We start from the raw sequence: 16,072 nt of genomic DNA, 5'->3' as shown, positions 1-16,072 counted from the left end.
CTTTTGAAAATTAGACTAATAGACACGGGTTGTGATAAAGAAATTTTCATACGATTCCTCATATTTTGAGTGACAAAGAATCGCAAATTTTATGGAAATAATTTGAGACTGAAAATGAAACCATAATTGAATCTTTTTAATCTTATAATAGTGGCACAACTCTACCGTTCAGGGAAGATTTGGCAAAAGTATTTTGAGCAATTTCAGAATAAAGCAATTAAAACGTAAAATGCGCAAGGTAAAAGCACAAAAAGTATTACCTGTCCATCTGGACCGATTGGTTTTCCTTCATCATCCTTTTCAATTATTTGTCCATCTTCAGTCACAAATTCTCCGGTAGAATCGGTTGAAAGAGGGGTTCCGTCTGGTTTTGTAATCGAATGGATCACTTCTGGAGTTTTATCGGATGTAAATTCAACAGTTGCTTCAACCGTTGGTACACTGATCATGTCACCATCGGTTGGTAAAGTTTGTACATCTGGTCCAACATCTGGATAGATGTAGTTTCCAGAAGCATCAGTGGAGAGAATTTGTCCATCTGGTCCGATAGGCTTGCCTTCATCATCTTTTTCAATAATTTGTCCGTCTTCTGTGATAAATGATCCACTCGAATCGGTACCTAGTGGAGTTCCATCTGGTTTTGTAATTGGATAGATCACATTTCCAGACTCGTCTGTTGGAAGCGATTGTGAGGTAACTTCATCGGATGGTAACATAATGTAGTTGCCATTAACATCAGTTGGAAGCGGAGATCCATCCTGAGAAAGAGGCTTTCCGCTTGCATCAGTAGGGATCGGTTCTCCATTAGGTCCAATAACAGCGCCAGAAGCATCAGTTGGAAGTGGAGTTCCATCTGGTCCTCGAACTGGGTAAATTGGTTTTCCAGTAGCATCCGTCGGCAGTATTAGCCCATCAGGTCCTACAACCGGGTAGATATAATTTCCAGAAGCGTCGGTAGTTAGTACTTGACCGTCTGGTCCAATTGGTTTTCCTTCGTCATCTCTTTCAATGATATCTCCAATACTGGTAATATAGTTTCCAGTGGAATCGGTACCCAATGGTGTTCCGTCGGGATTGATGATTGGGTAAATAACGTTTCCTGACTCATCTGTCGTCTCAGTATCTCCAGAATATCTGCCTGAAGGTAGAATTACATACCTTCCATTGTTATCTGTTGGAAGAGGTGATCCATCCTTAGCTAAAGGTCGCCCATTAGAATCAGTTGGAATAGGTTCTCCATCTGGTCCAATAGCTGCACCAGAAGCATCAGTTGGAAGTGGAGATCCATCAGGAGATACAATGGTAGATTGAGTTGTGTCAGCTTCCTTCGGTTTCACAAATTCACCATCTTCATTCTTTGGAAGAACTTGTCCATTTTCATCAATTGGTTTACCTTCAGAGTTAGTTGGAATAACATTTCCATCCTTATCAGTATAAACTCCATCATCTTCATTAATTGGTTCTCCATCAATAATAATAAATGGAATTGCTGGGGTTGTTTCTTCTTCTTCTTCAATTTGTGGAGCAATGACAACATGTCCATTATCATCAAATTTATACGGATTTCCTTCTGAATCAAGTGGTCTTCCTAGTTCATCAGTATCAATTTCATTTCCTGATAAATCGATCCAATTTCCATCATCATTCTTTGATAATTCGTTTCCATCGTTATCAACTACTGTTATCACTGGTTTATCATTATCATCAGTTTCAACTGGTTTTCCAAATTTATCAACCAATGGATATACCCATTCTCCTTTTTTATTCTTGCTCAATTTCTGATCTTCTGGTCCAGTTGGTTCTTCTCCTTCAATTACAATTGGTTTTCCATTGTTATCAATGTAGTTTCCAGATGCATCAGTAGGAAGTGGTTTACCACTTTGATCGACAATCACCGGAGTAGAAGATATTGTTGGAACGGTCTCATCAATGACATGCTTGGTATCATCTGGAACAATCTCGACAAGTCCTTTCTCACAAGCTTCAATCAACGTGTTGATGATGTCCTTCGGAGTTGTTCCGTATTTTACAGTGATATATGTTGCTCCACCAATGAAGGTTGATCTGAAAATAATTTTGTTTGCATTCGAAACTTATTAAAGCTCACTCACTTTTCTTCATTGTCTGCGAAGATTACAACCATTTTAGAAATACCTGTCCGTGGGAAACTTGTGAATTGTTGATTAGCAGCTTGAACTGGAGACAGAATTTCAGTTCCAACGATTGGTGGGATTTCGAATGAATTGAGAATAGAACTGAGATGCTCCTTTTCTTGATATCCTCCGAGTGGAAGTGGAACAGCAATTTCACTACCAACGGAAAGAACTGCAAGACGGATGATGTCTGGAGACATGTCAACTTTTCTAGAGAATCCGACAACTGCCTTCTTGAATTGATCGTAGTTTTGAGCCCCATCTCCGTCATTTACTAGCACAAAGATAATATCAGAAAGGGAGGACGAAATGTCGCATTTCTTTGAGTCTTTCTTTTCATCGTCAGTAGGAACAAAGATATAGTTTCCAGAAGAATCAGTAGAAAGTGGCGATCCATTTCGTGACAGCGGCTTACCACTAGCATCAGTTGGAATTGGTTCTCCATCAAGTCCAATGACAGCTCCAGAAGCATCCGTTGGCAGTGGAGTTCCATCTGGTCCACGAACTGGGTAGACAGTCTTTCCGGATTCGTCGGTTGGTAAAGCTTGTCCATCTGGTCCGATCACTGGGTAAATGTAGTTTCCAGAAGCATCGATCGGAAGAATCTGACCATCAGGTCCAATCGGCTTTCCTTCGTCATCTTTCTCAATAGCTTGTCCATCGTCTGTAATAAAAGATCCTGAAGCATCGGTTCCAAGTGGAGTTCCGTCTGGTCTTGTGATTGGATGAACAACATTTCCGGAATCATCTGTTGGTAGTACTTTAGTCGTGACTTCATCAGCAGGAACAAGCACATATTTCCCATTATTGTCAGTCGGGAGTGGAGATCCATCGGCAGACAATGGTTTTCCACTAGCGTCAGTAGGAATTGGTTCTCCATCAGGCCCGATAACAGCTCCAGAAGCATCAGTTGGAAGTGGAGTTCCATCTGGACCATGTACTGGATACGGAGTCTTTTCAGACTCGTCAGTCGGCTGAGTTTTTCCATCTGGACCAACAATTGGATAGATATAGTTTCCTGACGCATCTGTTGGAAGAACCTGACCGTCTGGTCCAAGTGGCTTTCCGTCGTCGTCCTTCTCAATAATTGTTCCATCTTCAGTGACGAAAACTCCAGTTGAATCAGAGGCGAGAGGAGTTCCATCTGGTTTAGTGATTGGATAAATAATTTTTCCGGAATCGTCAGTTGGAAGTTCTTCATCCATTCTTTTTTCAGAGGGTACAATAATGAAGTTTCCATTGCTGTCAGTAGGCAGAGGTGATCCATCCTTGAATAGCGGTTTACCACTGGTGTCAGTTGGAATTGGTTCTCCATCTGGACCAATTGAAGCTCCAGAAGCATCAGTTGGTAGTGGAGTTCCATCTGGTCCATGAACTGGATAGATAGTCTTTCCAGATTCATCAGTTGGCAGAGCTTGTCCATCGGGTCCAACAACTGGGTAGATGTAATTGCCAGAGTCATCGGTTGGAAGAGTCTGAAATTCTTCCATTTCTAGTAGATTTATTAAAAATTTGGTGGTGTACGAAAACCATAAATGTTATAGTGCGTAACATTTCTAGATTGTGTTTTTTATTTTATCAACACATACCTGTCCGTCTGGGCCTATAGGCTTTCCTTCTTCGTCTTTCTCAATAGTTTCTCCGTTATCTGTGACAAAGTTTCCAGTAGAGTCAGTCGCAAGAGGAGTTCCATCTGGCTTGGTGATCGGGTAGATAACATTTACAGATTCGTCAGTTGTTAATCCTTGTGTCGTTTCTTCATTAGAAGGTAATAAAACATAATTTCCATTGTTGTCTGTTGGGAGTAGCGATCCATCTTGTGACAGTGGTTTTCCACTTGCATCAGTAGGAATTGGTTCTCCATCAGGTCCGATAACAGCTCCAGAAGCATCCGTTGGCAGTGGAGTTCCATCTGGTCCTCGAACTGGATAGATAGTCTTTCCAGATTCGTCAGTTGGAAGACCTTGTCCGTCTGGGCCAATGACTGGATAAACGTAGTTACCCGAAGCGTCAGTTGGGAGAATCTGCAATTACCGTATTTTTTCGATTAGTCTTGCAGCCTCTATTAATCTTGCAGGGTAAATTGAACTTAAATGCGTTCAAATTGATATACATAGTTGATAGCTGATATAGATGATATAATTGATAAAGTTTTTGGGAAAGTATGTCTTTTTCGTTGTTTAAACGGTATCAAGTTGAGTTTTCTATAAAAAAAATTGGTGATCTTTCAAAATTTTGGAGCATTTGAAAATTATTTTTGCATGCAAGACTAATAGAGGAAATACGGTATATAGTTCAAAGAAATTTACTTTCTTTTTTAAAGCTTTATGATTTGTTTTAATACCTGTCCGTCCGGTCCAATTGGTTTTCCTTCATCGTCTCGTTCAATGATCTCTCCATTCTCAGTGATGAAATTACCAGTTGAGTCAGTGGAAAGTAATGTACCATCTGGTTTGGTGATTGGAATTTCTTTAATTTCTTCTCCTGGTTGTTCAGCTGAAACAACAATGTAGTTTCCAGATGCATCTGTTGACAGCGGCAAACCATCTTTATTCAACGGAATTCCGTTCGAATCAGTAGGAATGACTTCTCCATCTGGTCCAATCACTGCTCCAGAGTCATCAGTTGGCAATGGTGATCCATCAGGTCCAATAACAGCTCCAGAAGCATCCGTTGGAAGTGGTGTTCCGTCCTGTCCATGAACTGGATAGATGTAGTTGCCAGATGCGTCGGTTGGAAGTACCTAAGAATAAATCATGAATAATCAGGAATGATTGTTTGCTTTTTTCAAAGGTGAAGTAGCGCCAGTGGGAATTTTGTCTAAATGCACTTATGATGATCCAAAACAACCAAATATCATAATAAAACATTCCAAAAAATTTTAGATTTTTCATAATGTTCGATTAAAGTTTTGACAGGATGCCAAAATGTTGAAAACGTTTTTATGAAAAGTTTTATATTTGGTCATTTTGGGACCAAAGGAGTGGTTTTTAACAATTTCCCCACTAGCGCTACTCCACCTTTAATATTTCGATATTACTTACTTGTCCATCAGGCCCGAGAGGTTTTCCTTCGTCATCTTTTTCTATAACTTTTCCATCTTCAGTTACAAATGATCCAGTTGAATCAGTAGAAAGAAGTGAACCATCTGACATAGTTATAGGATATATAACATTGCGATTGTCATCAGTTGGCATAGATTTTGTGACAGTTTCAGATGTTGGAACGAGAACATAATTTCCTTGATTGTCTGTTGGGAGTGGAGACCCGTCCTCTGACAGCGGCACGCCGTTTGAATCAGTTGGGATCGGCTTGCCGTCGGGACCGAGCGCTGCGCCTGATGCGTCTGTTGGAAGTGTAGAACCGTCGGGTCCACGAACTGGGTAAACTGGTTTTCCAGAAACGTCAGTTGGTTGAACTTGACCATCTGGTGTAACATCAGGATATATATAGTTTCCAGATTCATCTGTAGGTAGCACTTGTCCGTCAGGTCCAACAGGCTTTCCTTCATCATCCTTTTCAATAACTGTTCCATCTTCAGTGACAAATGATCCAGTTGAGTCAGTTGCCAGAGGAGTACCATCTGGTTTTGTGATTGGATAAACAATGTTTCCTGATTCATCTGTCGGCAATGGCTTAGTCGTCTCTTCAACTTTTTGTAAATATACATAATTACCAGAAGCATCAGTGGGTAGTGTTTGTCCATCAGGTCCAAGTGGTTTACCCTCGTCGTCTCTATCGACAATTTCTCCAGAATTAGTCAAGAAGTTTCCACTCAAGTCTGTAGAAAGTGGAGTGCCATCTTCATTTACAACAGGATAAATTGTGTTTCCACTATCATCTGTTGGGTGGGATTTTACTGTCGACCCATCAGTAGGGACAATAACATAGTTCCCGTTGTTGTCAGTCGGGAGTGGAGATCCATCGGCAGACAATGGTTTTCCACTAGCGTCAGTAGGAATTGGTTCTCCATCAGGCCCGATAACAGCTCCAGAGGCATCAGTTGGAAGTGGAGTTCCGTCGGGTCCGCGTACTGGGTACACCGTTCTTCCAGTATCATCTGTTGGAATAGTTTGACCGTTAGGGCCGACAGCTGGATAGATGTAATTACCAGAATCATCGGTTGATAGTACCTGAAAAAAAAAATTGAAAAGGCTTAATTGCAATAGAATTAGGCTTAAAACATTAATTTAGATTTTAGTTATATTTTTACATATATGTATTATAATCGTACCTGTCCATCTGGTCCAAGCGGTTTTCCTTCGTCGTCCTTTTCAATAATCTGTCCGTCATCTGTCACAAATGATCCTGTGGAGTCAGTGGCTAGAGGTGTTCCATCAGGTTTGGTAATAGGATAAATCACATTTCCAACATCATCCGTAGGTAAAGTCTTTGTTACTTCTCCGTCTGATGGAACAAGAATATAGTTTCCAGAAGCATCAGTTGGAAGTGGCGATCCATCTTGTGACAGCGGCTTACCACTGGCATCAGTTGGAATTGGTTCTCCATCTGGTCCAATAACAGCTCCTGAAGCATCAGTTGGAAGCGGAGTTCCATCTGGTCCTCGAATTGGGTAGACAGTCTTTCCAGATTCGTCTGTCGGAAGAGCTTGTCCATCTGGACCGATTACTGGATAGATGTAGTTACCAGAATCATCAGTTGGTAAAGCCTGCCCGTCTGGTCCAAGTGGTTTTCCCTCATCATCTATATCAATGATGTCACCAGAGCTAGTAACGAAGTTTCCGCTTGAATCAGTTGCCAATGGAGTACCGTCCGGCTGAACAATTGGATACACTTCTTTGGCCTCGTCGGTTGGCAAAGCTTTGACGACTGATTCATCGGCTGGGATGAGAATATAGTTTCCATCGTTATCTGTAGGTAATGGTGAACCATCCTTATTCAATGGTAATCCGGTTTCATCAGTTGGAATTGGTTTCCCATCAGATCCGATGACAGCTCCAGAAGCATCAGTCGAAAGTGGAGTTCCATCAGGTCCACGAACTGGATAGACTGTCTTTCCAGATTCGTCAGTTGGCAAGGCTTGTCCGTCTGGTCCAATCACTGGATAAATATAGTTACCAGAAGAATCAGTTGGAAGAACCTGTCCATCAGGTCCGATCGGTTTACCGTCTTCGTCTTTAGCAATAACTTGGTCATCATCAGTAACAAACGAGCCGGTGGAATCAGTTGCGAGAGGAGTTCCATCTGGTTTAGTTATTGGGTGAACAATGCTTTCTGAGCCTTGAGTTGGTTTTTCTTCGGTTGCGCCTTCATCAGAAGGAACTAACACGTAGTTTCCAGTGTTATCAGTGGGAAGTGGTGATCCATCTTTGGAGAGTGGGATTCCGTTTTCGTCGGTAGCAATAGTTTCTCCATCAGGCCCAATAGCAGCTCCAGAAGCATCAGTTGGAAGTGGAATTCCATCAGGTCCACGAACCGGATAAATTGGCTTCCCACTTGCATCAGTTGGTAGAACCTAAATTTCAAATTTTAACTAAGTTGATTACTCAATATATAAAATTTATGAACTTCTAAACTTACTTGTCCATCTGGTCCATGAGTGACTTCTTGTGGTTCGGCTGTTGGTTCAACCACAGATCCTGGATAAACATAGTTTCCTGAAGCATCAGTCGCCAGAACTTCACCATCTGGGCCTAGTGGTTTTCCTTCCTCATTGAACTCAATTCTATCTCCATTTTCAGTAACAAAACTTCCAGTGGAGTCAGTTGGCAGAAGTGTTCCGTCAGGTTTAGTGATTGGAACAATAACGTTTCCAGTTTCATCAGTTGGATATTCTTTTGTATCAACTTGTTGAGTTGGAAGAATAATGTAATTTCCTTCGTTATCAACAGGGAGTGGAGATCCATCTTGTGCAAGTGGTTTACCACTTGCATCAGTTGGAATTGGTTCTCCATCAGGACCGATGACAGCTCCCGAAGCGTCAGTTGGGAGTGGAGTTCCGTCTGGTCCTCGAACTGGATAAATTGGTTTTCCAGAAGCGTCTGTAGGAAGAGCTTGGCCGTCTGGTCCGACAATTGGATAAATATAGTTTCCAGAATTGTCCGTTGGTAATACTTGTCCGTCGGGACCAAGTGGTTTTCCATCTTCATTCTTTTCAATTATTTGTCCATCTTCAGTAACGAATGATCCAGTAGAATCAGTTGCAAGAGGTGTTCCATCTGGTTTGGTAATAGGGTAAATCACAAATCCAGATTCATCAGTTGGAGTCCCATCTGTAACTACTTCGTCGGTTGGAATTGAAAGAAGGTTTCCACTGGCATCAGTTGGCATCATTGAAGGTAACGGAACTGAAAACACTTATATGTTTTTTTCTCACTGTCATATACAAATATGCAACAAACCTTCACTCGGAATACATAGATGGCTTCTCAATAATTCAACGGCATTGGGATCTTCAGCCCACTGTTTCTCGTTAAGATGAATAAGACGAGTATTTGGTAGAGCTCGGATTCTTTCAGTATAAACCTTGCTGCTAGTTCTGAAAACTTATTTTTTGAAGATAGCCTCAAATAATTAACTTTTACCTCATGGGCGAGGCCAATAAATGCAAAACCAGCGTATCCCCTCTCGAAGTTTCTTCCAGAATCATTTTTGCTGTTCTCAAGGCATTAGTGACATCTGGAATTCCTCCAATTTCTCTGATTTCATTTGTTGAGTCAAATAGTTCTTTGAAATCCCCATAGGAGCCAATATCAATAGTGATTTCAGTGGTAGCGCTGTAAATTAATGTTCCTATCTTTGGAAGGAAATCTCTTGGAGTAGTAAGTAGGAGATTCTCGATGAGCTTTTTGAGAGTATCCAGATATGGTGCACTTGTATGTGAACTTTCGACAACAAAGAGTAATGTGTCAACACGGCCATCAACCTGATCACAGTTTGGTGCTTCAAGTTCGATTGGGACAACGTCGGTTGGGATAAATACTGCATAACCTTGAGTTGGAACATCAGTGAAAATGTAGTTGTTTGATGCATCAGTTGGAAGTACCTGACCATCAGCGCCAATCGGCCTTCCCTCTTTATCATTTTCGATAATCACTCCATCCTCTGTGACAAAGTGCCCAGAAGAATCAGTTGCAAGAGGAGTTCCATCTGGTCTCGTGATTTGGTGTTGAACGACTACAGGGCCCGCTTCATTGGTTGGTGCATCGGAAGGAACAAGGATATAGTTTCCGGAAGCGTCGGTTGAAAGAAAAGAACCATCTTTGTCAAGCGGTCTTCCGCTAGCATCAGTTGGAATCGGCTCTCCATCAGGTCCAATAACAGCGCCAGAGGCATCCGTTGAAAGTGGAATTCCATCTGGCCCATAGACTGGGTAGACAGTTTTACCAGTATCATCTGTTGGAAGTACTTGTCCATCAGGTCCAACAACCGGATAGATGTAGTTGCCAGATGCGTCTGTTGGAAGCACCTGTCCATCTGGTCCAAGTGGTTTACCATCTTCGTCTCTCTCAACAATTTCTCCACCTTCAGTTACGAAGGACCCAGTTGAGTCAGTTGCCAGAGAAGTACCATCTGGTTTGGTGATTGGATAGATCACGTTTCCAGAGTCATCGGTTGGGAGAGTTTTTGTTATGTCCTGTTCAGAAGGCACTAGAATATAATTTCCAGAAGCATCGGTTGGAAGTGGAGATCCATCTTTATCTAGAGGAATTCCGTTTGCGTCAGTGGGAATCACTTCTCCATCAGGACTGATAACAGCTCCAGAAGCATCAGTTGGAAGTGGAGTTCCATCTGGTCCGCGTACTGGGTAGACAGTCTTTCCAGATTCATCAGTTGGCAGGGCTTGTCCATCTGGTCCAATAACTGGGTAAATGTAATTCCCAGAAGCGTCAGTTGGCAAGATCTGAAAAAAAAACAGTTTACTAAATCCACTTATCTGGCTTTGTGAACAAAAAATAATCAAATGGAAAAAACACGAGTCTTTCACAAACCTGTCCATTTGGTCCAAGAGGTTTTCCTTCTTCATCCTTAGTAATGACGTCCCCATTTTCTGTAACAAAGTTTCCGGTGGAGTCAGTAGCAAGTGGAGTTCCATCTGGTTTAGTGATTGGATGAACGGCATCACTAGTCTCATCAGTGGGGTGGGTCTTCGTGGCACCTTCATCTGATGGAACAAGTACGTAATTTCCATTGTTATCCGTAGGAAGTTGTGATCCATCCTTTGATAAAGGAATTCCATTTTCATCAGTAGGAATGACTTCTCCGTCGGGGCCAATAATTGCACCAGAATCATCTGTTGGAAGTGGAGTTCCATCTGGACCATGAACTGGATACACAGTTTTTCCAGTATGATCAGTTGGAAGCAGTTGTTCATCTGATTTTACTTCTGGGTACACATAGTTTCCAGATTCATCAGTTGGGAGCACCTAAAAAATTCATGTTTGATCTAGAAATCAGATCTACTATGTTTTTTTTTGTTTTTATGTAATGGTTAAGCTTGTTCTTTAAAAAAAACATATGTTCGATGAGTTAAAATGAAATACGAATGATCATAACTAATCGATACATCAAAATGGCATTTTAGTTATATATAATTTTTATAATAATTTTTGTACCCGAAAGATTTTTGATTCCTTTCAACTATATTGTAAGATTTCTTAAACTCACCTGTCCATCTGGTCCAAGTGGTTTTCCTTCATCATCTTTTTCAATAATTTGTCCATCCTCAGTCACAAAGGAACCCGTTGAATCGGTGGCCAATAGGGTTCCGTCTGGTTTAGTGATTGGATAAATGACATTTCCAGTGTCATCTGTAGGATGGGATCCACGTACTGGATACACAGTTTTTCCAGATTCATCAGTTTGTCCATCTGGACCAACGACCGGATAAATGTAGTTCCCAGAATCATCAGTTGGAAGTACTTGTCCATCTGGTCCAAGTGGTTTTCCTTCGTCATCTTTTTCAATAATCTGACCATCATCAGTAACAAATGTTCCAGTAGAATCAGTTGCGAGTGGAGTTCCATCGGCTTTAGTGATTGGGTAGATAACATTTCCTGATTCATCTGTTGGAAGAGCTTTAGTTGCGGTCTCAGAAGTCGGAACTAGAATATAATTTCCTTGATTATCAGTTGGAAGTGGGGTTCCATCTTGTGATAGTGGGATTCCGTTAGAGTCAGTTGGAATGACTTCTCCATCAGGCCCAATAACAGCTCCAGAAACATCAGTTGGAAGTGGGGTGCCATCTGGACCGCGAACAGGGTAAACAGTCTTTCCAGACTCATCAGTTGGAAGGGCTTGCCCATCTGGGCCGATCACTGGATAAATGTAGTTTCCGGAAGCATAAGTTGGAAGTACTTGTCCATCTGGCCCAAGTGGTTTTCCTTCGTCATCTTTCTCAATAGTCTGGCCCTCATCTGTAACAAATGATCCAGTGGAATCAGTTGCGAGTGGAGTTCCATCTGCTCTTGTAACTGGATAAACGATAGTGCCGGATTCGTCAGTTGAAAGTTCCTTAGCAGTTACTTCGTCAGATGGTACAAGTACGTAATTTCCAGAAGCGTCAGTGGGCAGAGGAGAACCGTCTGCAGAGAGTGGCTTGCCACTCGAATCAGTGGGAATTGGCTCGCCGCCTGGTCCGATAACAGCACCCGAAGCATCCGTTGGAAGTGGATTTCCATCTGGTCTACGAACTGGATAGACTGTCTTTCCAGATTCGTCTGTTGGCAGGGCTTGTCCATCCGGCCCCAAAACAGGATAGATAAAGTTTCCAGTCGCATCAGTAGGTAGAACCTGAATGATAATAATTAATTTTCAAAAAAAAATCTATATTCTGTCCCTTGATCGTTTTGTAAACGATTCCTTTTTTATTGATATGAATAAATCAAAGCTGGGCTCCAATAGCCAGAGTTCATAAAGCGACCTCTTGAAAATTTCTTTGAAACATTGGTTTATGGCGGCCTAAAATTTCAAAACAATTTTTTTTCCCATTTTTGGTCTCAAGGCGGTTGCAAAGCTTTTAGATGTTTTTCAATTATTCTAAAAAGTTTTGTTCAAAAATCTGTGATGTTAAAGCCCCCGAAAAAAAGCCGATCAGTAAATTATTTCAATTCGTATTTTTGAGTTATTTAAACTGCTCGATAAAATATTTTGATTTGAGTGAAAAATTGAATCTAAATGGTTACCTGTCCATCTGGTCCAAGCGGTTTTCCATCATCATCTTTCTCAATAATCTGTCCATCGTCTGAAACAAAAGATCCCGAAGTATCAGTTCCAAGTGGAGTACCATCTGGTTTGGTAATCGGATAAATTACATTACCAGTGTCATCAGTTGGTAGTTCTTTAGTTACGTCTGTATCAGATGAAAGAATTATATAGTTTCCATCACTATCAGTGGGAAGTGGAAGTCCGAGTTTGGACAGTGGAACACCGCTAGCATCAGTAGGAATTACTTCTCCGTCCGGTCCGATTACTGCGCCGGAATCATCAGTCGGGAGTGGAGAACCATCTGGACCTAGTACAGGGTGAATTGGTTTCTCGCCATCATTTGGTGATTCAGTTACTGGATATACAAAGTTTCCAGAAACATCAGTTGAAAGAACTTGTCCATCCGGTCCAACCGGGCGTCCTTCATCGTCTTTTTCAATTATTTCCCCGTTATCAGTAACGAAGTTTCCAGTTGAATCTGTAGAAAGTGGTGTGCCATCTTGTCGTGTTATTGGGTGAACCACGGCTTCAGAATCGTCTGTTGGAAGAATCTTTGTTACCGACTCCTTTGTTGGAACAAGCACATAGTTTCCATTGTTGTCAGTAGGAAGAGGAGAACCATCTTTATCCAATGGAACACCATTCTCATCAGTAGGAATGACTTCTCCGTCTGGTCCAATTGCAGATCCCGAAGCATCAGTAGGAAGTGGAGTTCCATCTGGTCCACGCACAAGGTGTACAGATGTCCCAACATCTTCAGTTGGCGATGTCTGTTCATCGGAATCAGTTATTGGATAAATATAATTTCCCAAATCATCTGTTGGTAGAGCCTGAAACATGATTAACTTTCTAACTTTATCGAAATATGAATACTTTGTTAGGAAATCACAATTAGCGCTTTAACATCGAAATTTGCAACTTATTTGGACTTGAAAAAAACGAACCTCTCCGTTCGGACCAAGTGGTTTTCCTTCATCATCTTTTTCAATAATTTGTCCATCCTCAGTCACAAAGGAACCCGTTGAATCGGTGGACAATAGGGTTCCGTCTGGTTTAGTGATTGGATAAATGACATTTCCAGTGTCATCTGTTGGATGGGATGCCATTGTCAACTCGCCTGATGGAACAATAATATAGTTTCCAGAAGCATCTGTTGGTAGCGGAGAGCCATCTTTATCCAGAGGGATACCATTTTCATCAGTTGGAATAACCTCTCCATCGGGACCTATGGCAGCTCCTGAAGCATCAGTTGGGAGTGATGTTCCATCCGGTCCACGTACTGGATACAGAGGTTTTCCAGATTTATCAGTCGGAAAAGCTTGTCCATCTGGACCAACGGCCGGATAAATGTAGTTCCCAGAATCATCAGTTGGAAGTACTTGTCCATCTGGTCCAAGTGGTTTTCCTTCGTCATCTTTTCCAATAATCTGGCCATCATCAGTAACAAATGATCCAGTAGAATCAGTTGCGAGTGGAGTTCCATCTGCTCTTGTAACTGGATAAACGATAGTGCCGGATTCGTCAGTTGGAAGTTCCTTAGCAGTTACTTCGTCAGATGGTACAAGTACGTAGTTTCCAGAAGCGTCAGTTGGGAGGGGAGATCCATCCTTCGATAGTGGTTTACCATTGGCGTCGGTTGGAATTGGTTCACCATCTGGACCCATAACAGCACCAGAAGCATCCGTTGGAAGTGGAGTGCCGTCTGGTCCACGAACTGGGTAGACTGTCTTGCCAGTTTCATCTGTTGGAAGTGCTTGCCCGTCAGGTCCAACAACTGGATATATGTAATTACCAGAAGCATCAGTTGGAAGAATAGCTCCATCTGGGCCCAATGGCTTGCCTTCGTCGTCCTTTTCAATAATTTGTCCGTCGTCAGTAACAAATGATCCTGTGGAATCAGTGGCAAGCGATGTTCCGTCGGGATTGGTAATTGGAATCACAACATTTCCAGACTCATCAGTTGGGAGGGCCTTTGTTGTTGATTCGTCAGTTGGAACGAGAACATAATTTCCATTGTTATCAGTGGGAAGAGGGGATCCATCTTTAGACAACGGCTTACCGCTTGAATCCGTGGAAATCGGTTCTCCATCTGGTCCGAGAGCCGAACCGGTCTCATCAGTAGGAAGTGGTGTACCATCTGGTCCACGAATGGTGTACAATGGTTTTCCAGAATCGTCAGTAGGTATAACTTCTCCATCAGAAGTTGTTGCTGGATATATGAAGTTTCCTGTGCCATCTGTTGGAAGAACTTCTCCATCTGGGCCAAGCGGTTTTCCTTCGTCATCTTTTTCGATTATATCTCCATTGTCATTGACATAGTTCCCAGAAGAATCAGTAGCAAGTAAAGTGCCGTCCGGTTTTGTAATTGGTGTTTGAACTTCCGCGTCGGTTGGAAGTTCTTGAGAGACAACAAAAACGAAGTTTCCATAATCGTCAGTTGGGAGTATAGAACCATCCTTATCAAGTGGTTCACCGGTTTCATCAGTAGAAATTGGAGTTCCGTCAGGTCCAATAGCAGCTCCAGAAGCATCTGTTGGCAGAGCAGTGCCATCTGGACCGATGACAGTATATATAGGCTTTCCATATACATCTGTGGTCAGAATTTGACTATCCAATCCAGGGTCTGGATACACATAGTTCCCAGATGCATCAGTTGAAAGAATTTGTCCGTCTGGGCCAAGAGGCTTTCCTTCATCATCTTTTTCAATAATTGTTCCATCTTCAGTGACGAAAGAACCAGTTGAATCAGTTGCGAGTGGAGTTCCGTCTGGTTTAGTAATTGGATAAATTACATTTCCGGAATCGTCGATTGGTAGTTCTTTGCTAGTTTCCTCATCAGATGGAACAATAACGTAGTTGCCGTCGTTATCAGTTGGAAGAGGAGTTCCGTCCTTTGATAGCGGAATTCCATTCTCATCAGTTGGCATAATTTCGCCGTCTGGCCCGATAACAGGTCCAGAAGCATCAGTAGGCAGTGGAGTTCCATCTGGTCCACGAATTGGATACACGGTTTTTCCAGTATCATCAGTTGGCAGCGTTTGTTCATCCGAAACCGTTACCGGATAGACATAATTTCCAGAAGCATCAGTTGGAAGAACCTAAAAAAGAGTATTAACATCATTTTTGTTCATAAATTGGATTTTTCTTACCTCTCCATCGGGTCCAAGTGGTTTTCCTTCATCATCCTTCGCAATAATTGTGCCATCCTCAGTCACAAATGAACCTGTTGAATCCGTAGCGAGCGGGGTGCCATCGGGCTTAGTAATCGGATATACGACGTTTCCAGATTCGTCAATTGGGAGAGTCTTGGTTGGCGTTTCCGATGTTAGAACAAGGATATAATTTCCTTGATTGTCTGTAGGAAGTGGTGATCCATCTTGTGACAATGGAATTCCATTTTCATCAGTTGGAATAACTTCTCCATCAGGCCCGATAACAGCTCCAGAAGCATCAGTTGGAAGTGGAGTTCCATCTGGCCCACGTACTGGATAGACAGTCTTTCCAGATGCATCAGTTGGTTTTGTTTCTTCGCCTGATTCAGCGACTGGGTAGATGTAATTTCCAGAGTCATCCGTTGGAAGTACCTGAAGAAACATCATTGATAAGGCTGAATTGAAATAGAACTAGGTTTAAAGGTGGAGTAGAGCCAGTGGGGAAATTGTCAAAAACCACTCCTTTGGTCCCAAAATGACCAAATATCATGATAAAAATTTTCAAACATTTTTTGAAAATTGTTTATTTACTGTCAAAAA

General features: G+C 41.9%; 1 protein-coding gene across 1 annotated transcript in view; it reads right to left on the bottom strand.

The window, feature by feature from the left end:
* Positions 1-16,072, bottom strand: part of dig-1 (Mesocentin) — a 48,457-nt gene that overhangs the window by 20,397 nt on the left and 11,988 nt on the right. Inside the window, exons 19-33 of the mRNA NM_001379776.1 lie at positions 15,470-15,904; positions 13,265-15,418; positions 12,299-13,150; positions 10,782-11,906; positions 10,106-10,540; positions 8,699-10,017; positions 8,516-8,652; positions 7,695-8,461; positions 6,388-7,629; positions 5,198-6,286; positions 4,698-4,896; positions 4,498-4,649; positions 3,743-4,177; positions 2,112-3,628; positions 261-2,064 (exon numbers count right to left, since the gene is read on the bottom strand). Of these exons, the coding sequence (NP_001366805.1) occupies positions 261-2,064; positions 2,112-3,628; positions 3,743-4,177; positions 4,498-4,649; positions 4,698-4,896; positions 5,198-6,286; positions 6,388-7,629; positions 7,695-8,461; positions 8,516-8,652; positions 8,699-10,017; positions 10,106-10,540; positions 10,782-11,906; positions 12,299-13,150; positions 13,265-15,418; positions 15,470-15,904 (13,662 nt within the window). The remainder of the gene's footprint in view (positions 1-260; positions 2,065-2,111; positions 3,629-3,742; positions 4,178-4,497; positions 4,650-4,697; positions 4,897-5,197; positions 6,287-6,387; positions 7,630-7,694; positions 8,462-8,515; positions 8,653-8,698; positions 10,018-10,105; positions 10,541-10,781; positions 11,907-12,298; positions 13,151-13,264; positions 15,419-15,469; positions 15,905-16,072) is intronic.

Source organism: Caenorhabditis elegans, chromosome III (assembly GCF_000002985.6).
Source record: "Caenorhabditis elegans chromosome III".
NCBI classification, from domain to species: domain Eukaryota; kingdom Metazoa; phylum Nematoda; class Chromadorea; order Rhabditida; family Rhabditidae; genus Caenorhabditis; species Caenorhabditis elegans.
This window is presented reverse-complemented; position numbering and strand designations above follow the sequence as displayed.